The sequence below is a fragment of the Chrysochloris asiatica genome, unplaced genomic scaffold (assembly GCF_000296735.1).
Source record: "Chrysochloris asiatica unplaced genomic scaffold, ChrAsi1.0 scaffold00033, whole genome shotgun sequence".
In the NCBI taxonomy this organism is placed as follows: Eukaryota; Metazoa; Chordata; class Mammalia; order Afrosoricida; family Chrysochloridae; genus Chrysochloris; species Chrysochloris asiatica.
Window position 1 is genome coordinate 23,223,614 of NW_006408551.1, and position 17,908 is coordinate 23,241,521.

Below are 17,908 nucleotides of genomic sequence, written 5' to 3' on the forward strand. Positions count from 1 at the left end.
GACTCCACGGCATATAACAACAACTCTCTTGGTGTATCTCTCCCAGGGGCCATCTCTATTCCCCTTGAAGCATCAAGAATGTTTCTTAATTTTCACATTTTGAGATAAGGATCTAAGGTTTTTTGTAGACACTCAAGGCCTCCTCAAACTGTGTATTATCTTCTCTACAAAATTTCCCTCACCACTATCCAACTCCAGTTTAAGACAGACAGCTACTTTTCTAGCAATTACAGAATCCATTTCTCTACCTTTATACCATGTTATCTGTACAGAAATTGGGACACTAATCTAGCTAAAGGAGCCCTGGTGGTTCAAAGGCTTATACAATGGACTGCTAACTAAAGGTTGGTGGTTCTAATCCCCCCAGCGGAAAAGCAATTTGTATTCTTGAAAGACCTATTACACAGTTCTACTTGGCGTAGTGGTTACGAATCGGGCTGCGAACCTTAAGGTCAGCGGTTCGAAACTATCAGCCGCTCCGCGGGAGAAAGATGAGGCTTTCTACTCCCGTAAAGATTTACGCCCTCGGAAACCCTGTACAGGGTTGCTATGGGTCGGAATCGACTCGATGGCACTTAACAACAACAACTTGGTCCTATAGGGTCGCTAAACTTTGGGTTCTTAACCTAGTTAAACACATGTGACTAAGAGGTTTGGCTGAATGCCGCATTTAGGCAGCATTTGCTGTTGGATAAGCACTGGCCTGCTAACTCTAAGGTTGACAGTTCAAACTAACCAGCTTCTCTACGGGAGAAAGGAAAATTTTTGGTCCCATAAAGATACATAGCTTTGGAAACCTGATGTAGGGTCACTGTGAGTCAGAATCAATATGATAGCAGTGGGTTATATAAAATGGAGTAAACCTCACCTAATCATATAAAATAACTGGGGATTTTCTTATGAAAATCAGGGTTCAGGGGAAGACAGGGGGCAAAAGTCCCTAACCTCCTTGGTGCAGATTTAAAAAAATAAGCAGAAAACCAAAATGTAAATGAATTTCTTTCAACCTCCAATAATTAAATACATTTATAGACAGGTAGGGGTCTTGGTGTGATACTGTGGGTTAATGCACTGGACTGCAGCATCAGTTTGAACTGCAAAGTCAGTGGTTCAAGCTCACCAGTTACTCCTTAGAAACCCTATACAGGGTCACTATGAGTCGGAAATGTATCATCAGCACTTAACAACAACATAGGTAGATAGGGGTCCTGGTGTAGTGCTGTGGATTAATATGCTGGACTGTAAAATTGGTTTGAACCACAAGGTCAGTGGTTTAAACTCACCAGATGCTCCCTGGAAACCCTATACAGGGTTGCTATGACTTGACGGCACTTAACAACAACAACATAGGTAATTTTCCTTTACTTTGTTACTGTTCTTTCTTTACTATGGTGAGTTTTCTGGTTCACTTTATGATAGGACATACCATATAATATGCTAATATCTCAGATTGTTATGCTTTCGATTTAACATCTTTATATGTTATTGTTGTTTAGTGCTGTCAAGTAGATTTCGACTCATAGTGACCTTGTATAGCGTGTCCAAGGATCATCCGGTAGGTTTGTATACTAGATATAAAATTCAGGCACTAATTAGAATAATTAGCTGAGTAATTTAGAAGGGTTGCCTAAGCACATAAAGGAAGAGCAAGTGCAGAGAAGCAGGTTGATTCACTTCAGACAGGTAGCCCAACTTGAGGTAAGCTTCATCAAGAAGGTGAACTTGAGCAAGCTTGGAAAGCTAAGCAGGACATAAATTCAGAGAGAATAAAGAGAATTACCAAGGGAGAGAGCAGTTTAAGTGAGGCCACTAGAAAGTTCACTTCAAGTATGCGTTAAGAGAACTTTGTCACTACTTAGGCTAGCCAAACAAGTTATGGAGACTTGGCATCCTCGTCTCATGATTTCCTTGAGTAAATTGGCTTTGATATCAATCACTGAGGCTCTATCAATTTCATCTAAAGTGCTACATAAATTCAACATAAAGATGTCACCTAGCCTCCCTTCCAATCAGATTGCTGTCCAGAAGTTCCTCTCATGTGAAAATTATGGACTGTCATTTAATGTGTACTTAGGTATGATAATGATATTGTGGTTGTGGAAAGAATCCCTGTCTTAGAGATACATACTGAAATATTTATGGATAGAATTAGACGATGACTTGAATTTTATTGGGTCATCATGTTGGCAGAGTGGGTAGAACTACAGATGAAACAAGACTGGAGATAAATTGGTAACTGTCAAAGGAAAGCAATGGGTACCTGGTAGCTCATTATACTATTTTAATATTTTTTAGTGTGTTTTAGTTTTTTTCTAATAAAAGAAAACCCCCAAACAGCTGAATATCTATATGCATACCTACCATATTCATTATGTTGTGAAGTGCCATCAAGTCGATTCTGACCCATAGTGACCCTGTATAGGGTTTCCAAGGAGCAGCTGGTGAGCTTGAACCACTAACCTTGCAGGTCAAACAACTTTGCAGTCTGATTGATGCATTAGCCCACAGCGCCACACCAGGACCCATATTCATTATAGTTACATGTTATATGTTTAGAAACATATGTTGTTGTTAAGTGCCGTCGAGTCAGTTCCAACTCATAGCAACCCTGTATAGGGTTTCCAAAGGGCTGTTGGTGGGTTTGAACTGCCAACCTTGTGATTTGAGTACTGATCCTACAATGACATGGCACTTTGATTTATGTACATTCATACACATAAGATGGATTTGATTTCTCCTTACAAGGTTAGAAAGGTGTCAGCAGTATCTGACAACTAGATACTGTTTTTTGTTGTTGTTGTTGTTGTAGTTACTCTTGTGTTTTATCCAAATTTTATTTTATTCTTTCTAGATAACCTGTTCAATGCCAAACCCACCAAGAGAAGTGAGAATAATTGAGGTGGTTTCCTGAGCACACAAAGAAAATTCAAGTGCATTCAAGTGGGTTGGTTCATTACACATAGTTGTTGTTAAGTGCCGTCAAGTCAGTTGACTTGTGGCGACCCTATATAGGGTTTCCAAGGAGCAGTTGGGTTTGAACCTCTGATCTTGCAGTTAGCAGTCCAGTGAACTTACCTTAAAAGTTCTGAAATAATTAGATGGCTGAAGCCTATTACTGAAAATTCAACACAACTGAAAATAAATAGCAGCTAATAGTTTCTTCACATTCCAGAACCAACTCTACCCACTGCCATGGAGTCGATTCCAACTCATAGTGACCCTAATTGTTATTTCACATTTGTACTGGCTCAGTGTGTGTGCATTTTAAAGTTTAAATATATTTGGCAATATATTTAGCTCTCTTAAAAGTCTACTTGAAAAGCAACAACAAAACAACATATGGAAATTTGGAATGACTAACACCAACTTAAAAATAAACTCTCTGTAAAATAGTGTAGAAAAAATATTGGAATTAGAGCCGGAAAACCAGCGTTCAAATTCTGGCTGTATCATACCATATAGTAAGTAGCTGTGTGGATTTGGGTAAATTAAGTTAATTCTTCTGAAGATGAATCTTCTCATCTTCTAAAAGTACTACTTCTATGCTTACTGCACATCTACTGGGTAACAAAATTTTATGTTGTAGTCAATTAAAATTTCATAATAACCCTAGGAGGTTGGCATTATTATTATCATCCTTAATTTATAAATTACAAAATGTTTGTCATCAAGTCAATTTGAACTCATAGTAATCCTGTAGGACAAAGTAGAACTGCCCCACAGGGTTTCCCAAGAGTTCTGGTGTGGTGCTGTAGGTTAATGAGATGGACTGCAAAGTCGATTTGAACCACAAGGTCGATGGTTCAATCTCACCAGCCACTCCTTGGAAACCCTATACAGGGTCGCTATGGGCCAGAACCAACTAAACAGCACTCAACAAAAATAGTGATCTTTACTGAAGCTGATTACCTCGTCTTTTTCCCACAGTGCAGCAGGTGGATTCAAATTGCTGACCTTTGGATTATCAATTTAGTGTGCACCACCAAGGTTCCTTTGAAGCAAGATGCATTAAATTAACTTGCCCAACACATTATAGTCAGTAAGAAGTAGAGGCAGTGTGCCTTCAGAACTCAACTCTTAACCACTATACAGCCATTCCTCTTACAATATCCTCTCCAGAGTTGTCATAAAGATAAAATTAAAAACGAATTATTTTTTGTTTGCTTTTTGTTCTAGGCTACTTAATTAGTAACTGCAACTAACTAATAAGAGGGCAAATTCCACTAGTATATTCGTTCTATAGGTACAGTTATCTATCTGTAGACTACTTCCCTGGGCTATATTCTTATCCGGACCCAAGTAGATTTTAGTGTATATATAACCTGCCACTGAATCCTGGTCGGGCACTGTGGGTTAATGCACCAGTCTGCAAAATCATTTGAACTGCAAGGTTGGCAGTTCAAGCTCACCAGCTGCTCCTCGGAAACCCTATATAAGGTTGCTATGGGTCGGAATCAACTCGACGGCACTTAACAACAACAAGTCTGGTGTGGTGCTGCAAGATAAGTACTGGACTGCAAGGTTGGTTTGAACCACAAGTTCAGCAGTTCAAATCCACCAGAAAATTATGTAGTGCTTTTACAGCACCATACCAGGATTAGGATAAAGAAATAACTGAGTTGGCTCATGGAAATACTACTGAATTGGCATCTAAAGAAGGCACAACACAACTTCAGGGAGTTATAGGCATACAGGCCTGGCTTCTCCAAATTTCTGATATTTCAAGAGAATCCACACATCTGAGTTTTTATGTGAAATTTCTATTTTGATTCTAGGGAATAATTTTAATTTTCATAAGCCATTATATGAGTCAAACAAAATGTATGTCTGTATGTAAACACCTAGACATCCCCATAAGCTACCATTTTCAACCTCTGCTCTGGACTCTGAGGATATAGTCTTATAGTTGTGCAAATTCTTCAATATCTAGTATCTACATCTGGTTTCTGGTAAATTCACGACTAAGTAATTTGGCCTTCTAAGTTTATTCTTTCTGTATTGATCATTTAATGATCAAGTAAACCACATAACCACTAGATGTCTTCTCCTCTAAGGTTAGAGAGCAAAGCATACCTGAAAGCAAGGCTAGGTCCTTATTCAGGAAAGAAGTGGTCACTCTGTTGCTACCTTCATCATGACTATCTCCCATCCCGCCACAAGACTGAGAAGGCAGGGACCAGATCTTGTTTGACATCTTTCTAGACTCACCATTCATTGCCTGGTATAGTTGCTCACAGTATCCATACTTTCGTAAATGTTTGCTGAGCTGAATTTGAAACCAGATATGCCCTTTGATTTTTAGTTTAAATCTGGTGTGGAAACTCATGTTGCTGAACTATTCACACTTAGTTAAAAGTTTTGATCTTTAAGATTATGTCTATATTACAACAAAATATCCATTGTAGTCAATTTATGAAAAATAAAAATCAGACAAATCAGACTTGTAATTATAGAAAGATGTCTTGCTCTCATTCTATTTATTTTAGACCAATAAGAAAGGCAAAATGTAATTGGGAATCTATAACACATTTGAATGCTTTTTAAAAATTTGAAGTTTTTGTCTCATACTAGTATTATACTAAGGAGCTCTGGTAGCGTAGTGGCTATGAATCAGGCTGCAAACCTCAAGGTCAGCAGTTCGAAACTACCAGCTGTTCCATGGGAGAAATATGAGGCTTTTTGCTCCCATAAAGATGTACAGCCTCGGAAACCCTGTACAGGGTCACTATGAGTCAGAACCAACTCCACGACACACCACCACCACCAGTATTATACTACTGTTCTTGCTTTAATAATAAAATATGATTTATGGAGGTTGTTTCTTTAGCATAATAATCAATATAGAGAACAGTAATACTTTGTCCTAACTAAATGAAGAATTCATGTATGTCCTTAAAATCTAAAAAGCACTAATGATAAAAAATAAGTAACTACCACTCTAAAAAAAAAATCCCTCTGAAACAATTTTTTAAATATCCTAAGACATGAACATCTTCATTTTTAAAAATGTCGAGAATCCTAAGAAGGATTACACCATCATATAAGTGTAAGAAAATAATCACTACAGGACCACCACCTGCAATTTACATATCATGAAACTTCGAACATTTATGGTGAAAAGTATCTGTAGAAAGAATCCTCTGAAGAAAATTATGAGAATTCTGGATGCTAACACATGCTGATAAAGTCTTGTTTTACTCAATGTATCAATAAAATGCAAATATTTCACAAGTTCATTTGGACTTGAAACATACATACATACATAATTTAACTCAAAACCCATTCTAACTAGTGAAATCCACAATGAGTCCTCTCCTTTGAATCGTTTTCCGACAAGTAAATCCTTTTGGTTAAAACAATGCATTCTAACTTTTAAAGATCTTTATCTATTCTCCTGCAAGTTTCTGAAGACTCCCCTATCTTTGCAAATCACTCTCATCCATTTATGTCTCTCTCTCTCTCTCTCTCTCTCACACACACACACACACATTAAACACCTTATCAAATGTAATTAGCACATCTGGAAGTTTGTTGCTAAAAACTTCATGGTTTTAACAATATGAGTGTTCTCAGAACTGTTCTCAAATAACCAACACCTTTAAACAGTTTAAACTTCTCTATCTAATTATGCAGCTGATTTCAGTCTCTTGATTCTATATAAAAACACAACCAAATACTTAACATGTGAATTCTTTTTCAATTTAAGCTAAATTATCAAAAAGTTCCATCTGAAGTAAGTCAAGTGATTGTAATTAGATATTTTGAATTTTTTTTCTCTGAAAAAAATAAAGAGAATTAACATTTAGTTGAAAAATTATTACAGGTTTGCTATTATTGTTAAGTGCTGTGGAGTTGGTTCCAGATTCATACGACCTGGTATAGGGTTTTCAAGGAGCAGTAGGTGGGTTTGAACCACCAACCTTGCACTTTTCCTGACCCCGTTGTAACTGTCCTGAAAACTCCCACACCTCTTTAAAGAACTGTAACTGAAGAAGTGACTTTTGAACAGGTTTAAATTTGAGTGATTAGTAAGGATAACTCATTATAAAATCAACATGCAGAATTTTCACTTAAATTTGAATTTCTGGATTCAAGTAAGGCATCACTATTGCAGCAAATGACAATGCTAAAGAAAGACTAATGAAATAAAAAATGTCAAAGATTAGAGAATTTAGAGTACAACTGTGAGGATGAAGTAAGTAGCTCATGTGTCTGATAGTCCCCACCTAACTGACCTAACTGTTTAGCACCTGTTAAGATCTTGGACCTGAAGGACCAAATTGAACACCTATTTTACAGATAAGAAAACTGAGGCTACAAAGACAAACTCCTACCAAGGAGTGTAAGGAAAACAATGAACTTGAGGTACAGAGCAACGAGCCAGTGCTCTATTATTTTAAGCTGCTTCAGTTACTCAACTGATGCAAAATCATTTTTGTATCCTCATTTCAAGGAACTTTTCTAATTTTCTACTGTGAATTGTTTTATTCTATGCTTGAGGAGTTTATGTCCTAGTTTCAAAAATTAGAGCAAAGTTGAGGAAATGCATATCCCTGCACTTGCACTATTTATTCCAAAAATATTTACTTGAAGTTATTCTAGGATTTGACAATTTAGTGCTACTGAAGCTTAAACCACAACATTTTAACAAACCCCTTCCACACCCCACAGGCTCTCTCTCTCCTTTGGTCCATTCTGTCTTCAAGTAACTAGTCTCTATTTTCGGCACTAACACCATTTCTGAAAGTGAACCAAGACACTTCTGGCCAGATCAAAGCAAAACGGAAATCTTTACCAATATTTATCTTCACAGGTATTTTTACCTTTTTTTTTTTTTTTTTTAAAGTATGCCTGGAACTCAAATGAAACAGCAGCTTGAAAATGCAGAGCCCAGCCCCAAGCGGCCTGGCTGTCCAGACTGCACCTGTTACCCTTTACCTGTTTGTAAGACCACAGTTCTCTCTTCTCCATCCAGAGACACAATCCTGAGGTTATAGAGGGTTCCCGCTTGTAAATCCTTGGGGTTACATTCATAGGTGGTGTTGTCTATCTGCACAGGGTAGCACCACTCAGTACCCGAAGTGTCACTGTTATAGATGAGACTAAAGTTACAGGGTGACCCCAACGTTCTCCACTGAAGAGACACGGACTGGCTGGAGACTCTGGACTCCAACTGGGTGATGTTGCATCTCACTGGCTCCCCTAGTCCAGTCTGCAAAGGAACCAGAGACAACAGCTGAAGCTCCTGCAGTCGGGTCTGCCCAGGAACTTGCTTCACCAACTCGCCCCCAAGCCTCAGGCATCCTTATATCCCCAGCCGGAGAAAAGGCGAGTGCCAGTGTGGGGAGACAGGTGGCAACTTTCTCCCCAGCTGCTTTCTATCAGAAGCAGCTAGAATGAAACGGTGGCTTTTTGTCTTTGACAGCAGGATGAGGTGTCAGTCTGGGGCGCAGAGGAGGATGGTTCCCAAGGGAGAGAAGGGAGTTTTACCTTCTCGCTCTCCGGGAGACATGAAAGTGGAGTGGGAATTTCGTTCTCTGTGGGGAGGTGATGTATCAGCCCGACCCCATCTTGGGCCACTCACCTGCATCAGGCTCAGGGTAATCCATACGGCCAACTCGGCTCCATGGCTCAGCATTGCGCTCAGTAATTACGACCCAGATCAAACAGAATGGGTTCCGACTCAGGGCAGCCCTGAGGGCCGATGCTAGGAAACTAGGGCTCAAGGTTGATGGACGTGGTGGGCACAGCCCCGGCGGGATAACTGGTTACTTGTTGCGCGCGCTTAGCGCGCCCCACGGGCGCAGCGCGCTTCCCTAGGGCCTGGCGACGCGCGGGGCCCTCCGCGACTTCTGCTACTGCTGCTGTTACCTCCCCTGGCGGGTTGAGGACGCGAGAGGCGGCGGGGGCAGGCAGCGCGCCGCCCTTCCCACGCTGCCATTCTGACCCGCGCTGCCTCGCCCCTAGCCCCGTCCACGGACTTCCGCAATCAAATGGCAATTTCCTCGTCTCCCGGCAAAGGAACAATGCGCTGGGGAGGGAGGGATCCCTGAAGAGCCAAAGCCTGAGGCTGCCAAGGGGCCCCAGGAGGACCAAGCTGCCCCTGTTGCCCTGCTCTGCCACCTCTCGGGCAAGGGTCCCTATGCGACCCGCGGGGCCCTGCCTTATCCGCCTCCCGGACTTTCACTTTTTCCCATTTTGTAGTCCTGGACTCAGTCCTCTTAGCCACAATTAGCACTAACTCCCTCTCACTTTCCAGCGCCACCCCCCCCTCGGCCCCCGCCCCTTTCCTCACTCCACACCCAGCGCCTCCCCCTCCCTATCTTCCTTCCTATCTTCCTCATCTGCTTTCTCCAGGGCCTCTTTTCCCAGGATTAAACTTGACCACAGCAGATTTCCCTAGGTCTTTACACTCTTTCCTGAAGGCTTTTATTAGAGTGCTTTTGCCCTTCTCACCTCAAAGCATTCATTTGTCTCAGTGCGCATCCCCTTGACACCAGGCAAGAGGAAAAGACACCAAAATGAGCCCCTTCGTTCCAGTCCTTGTCAACTTCACTTCCATTCTTTTCTCCCACTCACCAAGCTAGTGTCTTCCTCGAATGGTGCTACCAACCAACCAACATAATCACCACCAGTTGTTCAACACGCCAAGCAGCTTCATTACTGACCATCCAGTAGTTAAAAGCCATCCCACCTGTAACTGTGGAGCTAATGTGAAATAAACCAAAACAATTTCACCCCTCATTTGTGGAAAATACATACTATTGAAATGGCTCATCTCCCCTCAAATATACAAAGAAGTTGCTCTTTCTTACTCAGTCTTCAGGACTAACTTTATTCTTTTTAGTAACTTTTCTCACTACCTGGATGATTATACAGGGGCTTCAGGACTTCAAAAAATTCGTGAAAAACTGGAAATGTTTCCATGAACTTTTTGACGCCCCTCATTTTAATGAACCTGGATTTTAGGATAGTAACTTATAACTGAAAATCGTAACACTTATTTTCTATTGCTTTTCCTTGGGAGTCATCCTTAATAACTACTGAAAGAGGTGAGTTGAATATAATTCCACATTTTAATTTCCAGACCAAAATAGCTCTGGTGCAAAACCAGCAGGAAAGGTGATATGTTCCCTTCTTTTTCAAATAGATAGGTTATATACAAAGCTATATTTTTGGCTACTTTACCAGGATTTATACTTTGGGGAAAAGCAAGAGCAAATTAATGAAAAAATTGTTTACCTCCCCTTCAGAGATTTAAAATCTCTTTGAAGTTAGCAACCACTCTAAGAAGTTCAGACCGAAATCATCAGGAATTGCTTTAAAAAATGGTATCTTTCTTACGTCTCTTGTTTTACTAAAAAGCTTTTCCTCTTTATATTTTGTCCTCGAACTTCAATGGATTTCCATGGCTTTGTATACATTTCACCATCATCAGACACCATCCTGTCCTCCCCTCCTCAGATACTACAGTTTCAGTAGAGATCCTGTTGCCTTCAGCCTCTACATGAGTGTTTATTTTTTCAGCCCTAAACTCTGGTAGTGTAGTGGTTACGAATTGGACTGCTAACCTCAGGGTCAGCAGTTCGAAACTACCAGCTGTTCGGTGGGAGAAAGATGATGCGTTCTGCTCCAGTAAAGATTTACAGCCTCAGAAACCCTGTACAGGGTCGCTATGAGTCGGAGTAAAAGGATAGAGAAGCAATCAGAGGAGGGAGTACTTCACTACTATCTGGAAAGAACAGCCAGGAGTAGAGCATATCCTTTGGCCCTGGGGGCCCTTGAGTTGAGAACCTTCTAGAATCAGGGGAAAATTGACACCAAGATAGATGGAGATCTCTAAGATCTCTAAGAAAACAATAAACAGACAAGGACATTTTTCCAGAGCAGACACAAAGAGAGAAGGACTTCCCCTGAGACCACGTTCTGAATTTGGACTGCTAGGTCCTTAAACTATTTGTTAAAGCCACTCATAGTATTTCTGTTTAGCAGCACTAGATAACTAAGACAGCATCCAAATCTAACTATTTTTTTGCTCTCTTTTAAATGTATTAATCACATAGATGAATCACTTACCTAATTTATGCTGCTTGGCCATCTTTGTCCATCCTTCCCTTTACCCTTTCCATTGGAGCTTCAAAATTTCCTCACAGATAGTCATTCAGATTTATAGTCTTTTCACACAAATACATTAAAAATTCTTCTGTCCTTTTCAGAAACCTTAAATAAATCCTATCTCCTCCAAGTTTTCCCAAATATCTTTTAATAGTTTTAAACATACCAAATGCTATCAGTATACTGTAACCTAACAGGAGTCCTGGAGTTCTGGTGTGAAGCTGTGCATTAATGCGCTGAACTGCAAAGTTAGTTTGAACCACAAGGTTGGTGGTTCAAGCTTACCATCCACTCCTCAGAAACCCTATACAGGGTTTCTATGGGTTGGAACTGACTCAATGGCACTTAACAACAACAACAACAACAGGAGTCCTGGTGTGGCACTACAGGATAAAAATGGTTGACCACTGCAAGGCCAGCAGTTCAAACCCCCTAGCTGCTCCTTGGAAGCCCTATACAGGACTGCTGTGAGTCAGAACCAACTCGATGACACTTAGCAACAACAATATCAGTTAATAATTTTAAATTGAATTTAATTTTCAAAATACTGTCTGCTAAAAAGTTCTCATTATAATACAAATAAATGTACCAAAAAGTAAAATATAACACCAATAACAAAATATCCTTACACCACCACCATTTTGATACCTCCCAATTCTGTATCATTAACAGTGATTCACCAGAAATAGAAATTAGAAAAAGAAGTAATTTACTTAAATATAATTTTATTTTTGATCTGTCAAGAGGGGCATATGTATTTAGAATTATGTATCTTTCATCTATTATAACATCCTCAACATATATGAAGAATCTTAGCAACACAGGAAAGAACCAGAATAGCAGACTTTTCAAAAGTATGTAACTGCCAATTCTCATTTTTAAGAATCTTCAGAGTCATAGCATTGCTCTCAAATAATTGTTGGTGTTGTTAAGTGCCATCAAGTCAGTTCTGAATCATAGTGGAAATTGGATAGGAGTTCCAAGAAGTGACTGGTGGGTTTGAATTGCTGACCTTGTAGTTAACATTACATTGCTTATCCTACAGCAGCAAACTAGGACTCCCTGAAATAATTAGGAAGGCCTAAAGAGCCCATCAAAATGAACACATTATAAAACGAGGAAGGAAATTTTGAACTCAGGCTTTTACTGATCATATTTTTCCTTTTGTGTGTGTGTGTTTAAAGCAGACATTAATATGAGTAATCAGAGAGAACTGTAATAATTTCAAGGAAATATGTGACTGGGATATGCTGCCAGATACCATCTTTTCTACTAAGACTTTATTGGAATTACTGTGTAAAATATAAATAAATTGATCCATCATTCTGTTTGTTTGGAATTCCTCAACTTCATTTGAACCTACTTATCCTGCATAATGACACTGCATTTCTGTTAGAACTTGATGCTATTCAGGAATTATAGATCAGTCTCTCTATAACATTACAACATTTTCTTGTTTCTACTATAAAATCTTTCCCAGACTACGTGGCAAAGGTGGGGCTAATTTTGATTAGTCTTGAGAGAACAAGTAGCTGCCTTAAAAAAAAAAAAAAAAAGATTGCTAAAGCAATTAATTAATGGCTAAAAGCATGGATTTTTTCATTTTATGAACATAGACACCAAGTGATACCACAGGCTACCAAGGGTGTATGACTGCTACTTTACATCGAAGGAGCTCTGGTAGTATAGTGGTTACAAGTCCAGCTGCAAACCTTGAGGTCAACAGTTTGAAACTACCAGCTGGAGAAAGACAAGGCTTTCTGCTCTTGTAAAGATTTACAGCCTTGGAAACCCTATATAGGGGTCACCTTGAGTCGGAACCAACTCCACAGCACATAACCACCACCAGCACCACTTTAAATCAGAATTTGAGCTGGGCTGGGGACAGGTTGGTGAGATGTTGAATGATGAGAGGAGGGTAAGCAGGTTGGTAAAGTTGATTTGCTAATCCAAACTCTTTACCCATAACCTAAATGGCTGGATCTGACAGTATGTTCATTCATTCATTAAATACTGACTGAGGACCCACTGTATGCAGACATTAGTCTAGATTTTGAGAATACTCTCATGGAGCTGACATTTTCCTGCCCCCATGCCTTTGTGCTTAATTTTTCTCTTCTTGGAACACTTTCTCCGATTTTCTGGCTGGCTATTTTCCTTTCATTCTTTGGGTCTTAGTTTAAACATACCCTCACAGTAGGCAGGCTCTTTTGACCTTACAGGGTAGAACCATGTCTCTTTATTTTCATCTTCCATCACAGCAACAGATTTGTTTAATTCGGATCATTAATTACATTTGTAATTACTTAATGATTTGCACATTTATGTGCTATCTGTTTTTTTTAGGTTATATAAGAAATTCCATTAGGGCAGTTTTGTTCTTCTTTCAAGGTTTACATTAGAATCTCAACAAATACATGTTGAGTAAGTGAATGAGTGAATCTTTGTAGCTGTTCAGTGGATAAATACAATCTAATCAAGTCCTTTCATGAAACTTGATGACACCTAACGACAACAAATAAATCACTCTAAACTTGGTCTTATTGGATGTCTCAAATATCACACTGAAGAGGAAGGTGGGAAAGAGAAAGAAAAAAGAGGAAAGGCTAAAGGAATAAAGAAAGAATGAAAAGAAGGAGGAGAAGAAAAAGACTGATTTTTGAGGGGCAAGAGAAAGAGATGAGACAAGATAAGTGTATAAGGAAAAATTAAAGTAGGAAAAGGAGAAAGGGGACAGAGCTAGCCTCCTTTAAACCCACTGCCAGGGAATCTAGTCTAACTCATAGCCACCCTACAGGAGAGAGTATAACAGTTCCGCAGGTTTTCCTGTGAGGCTGTAAATCTTTATGAAAGCACATTTTTCTCAAAATCATTGCACATCTTTCTCTCATGGAGCAATTGGTGAACTGAAACACCCAACATTTTGGCTAGCAGATGAGTGCTTTAACCACTACACCATCAGAGCACCTAAATCTAATTAATATCCTTTGTATTGTTACTGTTAGGTGCTGTCAAATTGGTCTTGATTCACCGAGGCTGTAAGTCTTTATGGAAGCAGAAAGTCTCATTCTTTCTTCATTGGAGTGGGCGGTGGGTTTGAACTGGTGACCTTGTGGTTAATAGTCCAGTGCATATCTAGTGCATAGCACCAATACTCCTTAGCATCCTTTTATGGCTCTCAATTCTTTTTGCATCAGCATCATCTGAGAACCTTCTAGAAAGACAAATTCTAGGGCTCCTCCATAAACTTAAAAATCAAATACTAGCAGTAGAGGCCAATAATCTATATTTTAGCAAACTCTCCAGTTGATGAGAAAGAACTACTTAAATTCTAAACAAAATTAACAGATTGTCCATTATTCTACCCTAAATACTACACCAGATATTATCTTATATTCAGAAGAATTAATGATGTCTTATTGTTCTTTTAAATGTCACGGAGCTCTCCAGTTTTAAGAATAATAAGTTGGTAAATGTTATATAATACGCATAATTTGGTATTCATAATTTCTCAGTAAAAATAAGATATCTATGATAAAGGAAAATGGCTCAACATACAACAAGCTTAGTAAATATTACAGGAAAGGCCAATTCTGATACTTTTTCTGAGGAGAAAACACTTGTGTTGCATAAATCTCACTTGAGGCTTTCCCCCAGATATTTTTAAAGAGAAGAGCATATAGCAATTAGGGGATATGCCAATTAAAAATAATGACAACATGGCAAATCCTTTCCCAAATTTTGATTTGAGCTGATTCAATCAAAGCTGGACAGTGAATACGAGATGGATTGGCAAAGCAGAGCATCAATGGGCTCAAGCCTGGCAACAATTGTGAGGTTGGCCCATGATTGGGCAGTGTTTCGTTCTGCTGTGCATAAGGTTGCTATGAGTCGGTACTGACTCAATGGCACCTAACAACAACAACAATCAATAGTCAGTATGGTAAAAGTGAATCCAACTTTAACCTGCAGCAGATTCCATTCATTTATAAAAGAGGTGCATTAAAAATCAAAGAAAGATCATTTTGATGAACAGTTCTTTTTTTTTTTTTTAAAGACTGAGATCATATTGCTTGGTGTTTAGAGATCGAGTCTGGGCTACTTCTATTTCAAGAAATCTCTCATTAGCCTTCCTAGGTCATAGGTTCTCAGAAAAATGGAAATAATGAGGATAAAGTGAGATGCTACATGTAATGTCCACAGCACAGTCCCTGCTTAAAAGGCTCACTAAGTGTAAGGTGTTTTGACTGTTAATATCAATAACATCATAAATAGCAATGAAACGTTAACACTAGAGGATGGCAAATCAACAGATGAGACTGTCTTTCTGAGGTCAACCAAAGGACAATAAGTTACCATTGCTTTAATTCTTAAATCCAAGAGAAACTCTTTAGTAGATCAGCACAAAGCACATTGAACTGATTCAGTCTATTGGCCTTACCAAGAACAAAAAAAGCTAACCACAAGGTCAGCACTGCCAACCCATCAGCAGTTTCAGGGAAGAAAGATGAGACTTTCTGCTCCTGCAAAGAATTACAGAGTCAGAAACTCTACACAGAGTGTCACCATGAGTTAGATGGCACGTAACAACAACAAATAAGAAAATAAATTTCTGTTTTGTCAAAACAAATTCCGTTTATGGGATTTCTGTTTTAGCAGCACCAGATACCTGGTTTGACATTGAGGGATAATGCACTGGACCACAAGTTTGATTTGAACTGCAAGGTTGGTGGTTCAACTTCAGCAGTTGCTCCTCAGAACCAGCTCGAAAGCACTTAACAATAACAATGTTGTTCACTAACTGACAGACCAAGAAAACCGTAGAACTTTGTCAGAATTAGGCTTGAAGGATGCTAATTATAAATCAGAAATGAATGCTTCCCATGAAATGTCACTCATTGGCATGACCTTTTGGCAACATTAACAGTCTCAGAATCTGTTTATGTTTTATCTCATTCACGCCAGCCAATCTAAGTCATTCATGAGGAATGACCAAGAGATGGTTTTCTGGGCTACATCTTTGCATTTCACTTTCTAGGCTTTGCCTCAGTAAAAGGTATTATCACCCCATCCGTAGTTCTGGCTACAAAGTAGTGGGCAATAAGGAGACTATCTAGTATACTTTACGTTACACAAGGAAGGAGTATACCCCAGACTTGGGAGGAGATGCTGGTAGCAGGTGTTTTCTGGATTTGCTTCCTCATTTATCTGGAAGCTCACACTGGGTTGGGATCACTTTGAAGGCCAAATGAAAGGAAACACAGAAATGTCAGAGTCCAGATCAGCTGCACAATAGCTATTCATGAATTGAGGAAATGCAATCCCTCTCCCAGGCACGGGTAAGGGTGGAGGCAGTGAGGGAGAAAAGGCAATGTGTCTTCAAACAACATTTATAGAAATTCAGCAGCATCAGAACCAGCTGGTAACAGTTACGCACGTCCAGCATTTTAATTCTTTCAAAGCATTTTCGCATAATATGTTAGCCCATCTGGACCTCACAACACCCTGGTGAAATAGACAGGGTAGAAATAATAAAGCAGATACAAGAAGTATTAATTGGTAACGTAATTGAATGCTTATATTGTATAGACACTGTACTAAGCATTTTGGTTAATCAAACTTTTAATTCTCATAATTGTTTCATGAGGTAGGTAAAAGTCTCCTTCTGACCCCTCCCTTCCACCCCAAACAATAACAAAACAGTTACCATTGAGTTGATTGTGATGGGTTTGAATCACCAATCTTTTAATGAGTAGTTGAGTGCCTTTGGTTAGTTGTTGTTATTAAGTGCCATCGAATTAGTTCTGACTCATAGTGACCTCGTACAGTTTCTGAGGAGTGACTGATGAGTTTGAACCTCCGACCTTACGGTTTGAATCAATCTTGTGGTTGTGTGCTTATCTTGTGCCACCATGGGACTCCTAAAATGCAAGTGTTATTAGGTGCTGTTCAGTTGGTTCTGACTCACAGTGACCCTATGCACAAAAGAATGAAACAATGACTGGTCCTTCACAATTGTTACACTTGAACCCATTGCTGCTGCTGCGATAATGTAGGTAGAATACCTATAATTATCCTTAATTTAAAAAAGAAGCAAATAAGACTTGGGTTGAGTAATAAATTATACCACTGGATTAAAGCCAAGTTAATCTGGTTTAAAGAGCTAGCTCTTCACCCCACCACCCAACTGTCAGTTTGTAGTTGTGGTGGCTTGTGTGTTGCTATGATACTGGAAGCTATGACAGTGATATTTCAAATACCAGCAGGGCAGTCTATGGTGGACAGGTTGCAGAGGTGTTTTCAGAACAAGACAGTCTAGGAAGAAAGACTCAGCAACCTACTTTCAAACATAAGCCAAAGAGCTTCCTTTCCAACCTAAGTCTACTGCTATGGCGCCTGCAAAGAAGGGTGGTGAGAAGAAGAAGGGTCGTTCTGCTCTCAATGAAGTGGTGACCAGAGAGTACACCATCAACATTCACAAGCACATCCATGGAGTAGGCTTCAAGAAGCGTGCCCCTCGAGCACTCAAGGAGATTCGGAAATTTGCCATGAAGGAGATGGGAACACCAGACATGCGCATTGACACCAGGCTCAACAAAGCTGTCTGGGCCAAAGGAATCAGGAACATCCCATACCGTATCTGGGTGCGGTTGTCCAGAAAACATAATGAGGATGAAGATTCACCGAACAAACTCTATACACTGGTGACCTATGTGCCTTTCACCACCTTCAAAAACCTACAGACAGTCAATGTGGATGAAAACTAGTAGTTTATGATCAAATAAATGTATAA

General features: G+C 39.5%; 2 protein-coding genes and 1 pseudogene across 4 annotated transcripts in view; 2 read left to right on the forward strand and 1 right to left on the reverse strand.

Moving 5' to 3' along the window:
* The window catches only part of PTPRB (protein tyrosine phosphatase, receptor type, B), a 117,254-nt gene extending 108,592 nt beyond the window's left edge, over positions 1-8,662 (reverse strand). For all 3 annotated transcript variants that reach the window (XM_006859556.1, XM_006859555.1, XM_006859554.1), the window contains exons 1-2: positions 8,585-8,662; positions 7,939-8,212 (exon numbers count right to left, since the gene is read on the reverse strand). In XM_006859556.1, the coding sequence (XP_006859618.1) occupies positions 7,939-8,212; positions 8,585-8,638 (328 nt within the window). In that variant the 5' untranslated portion in view covers positions 8,639-8,662. The remainder of the gene's footprint in view (positions 1-7,938; positions 8,213-8,584) is intronic.
* Positions 8,663-13,088: 4,426 nt separating this feature from the next.
* LOC102823171 overlaps positions 13,089-17,908 on the forward strand; it is a 9,128-nt pseudogene continuing 4,308 nt past the window's right edge.
* On the forward strand, positions 17,505-17,882 carry LOC102838174 (60S ribosomal protein L31-like). The gene has a single exon (XM_006859553.1). The coding sequence runs from the start codon at positions 17,505-17,507 to the stop codon at positions 17,880-17,882; it is 378 nt and encodes a 125-aa protein (XP_006859615.1).

Excerpts from the sequence above, each read along its gene's own strand:
- LOC102838174 (XM_006859553.1), top strand. The coding sequence starts at position 17,505 with ATGGCGCCTGCAAAGAAGGGTGGTGAGAAGAAGAAGGGTCGTTCTGCT.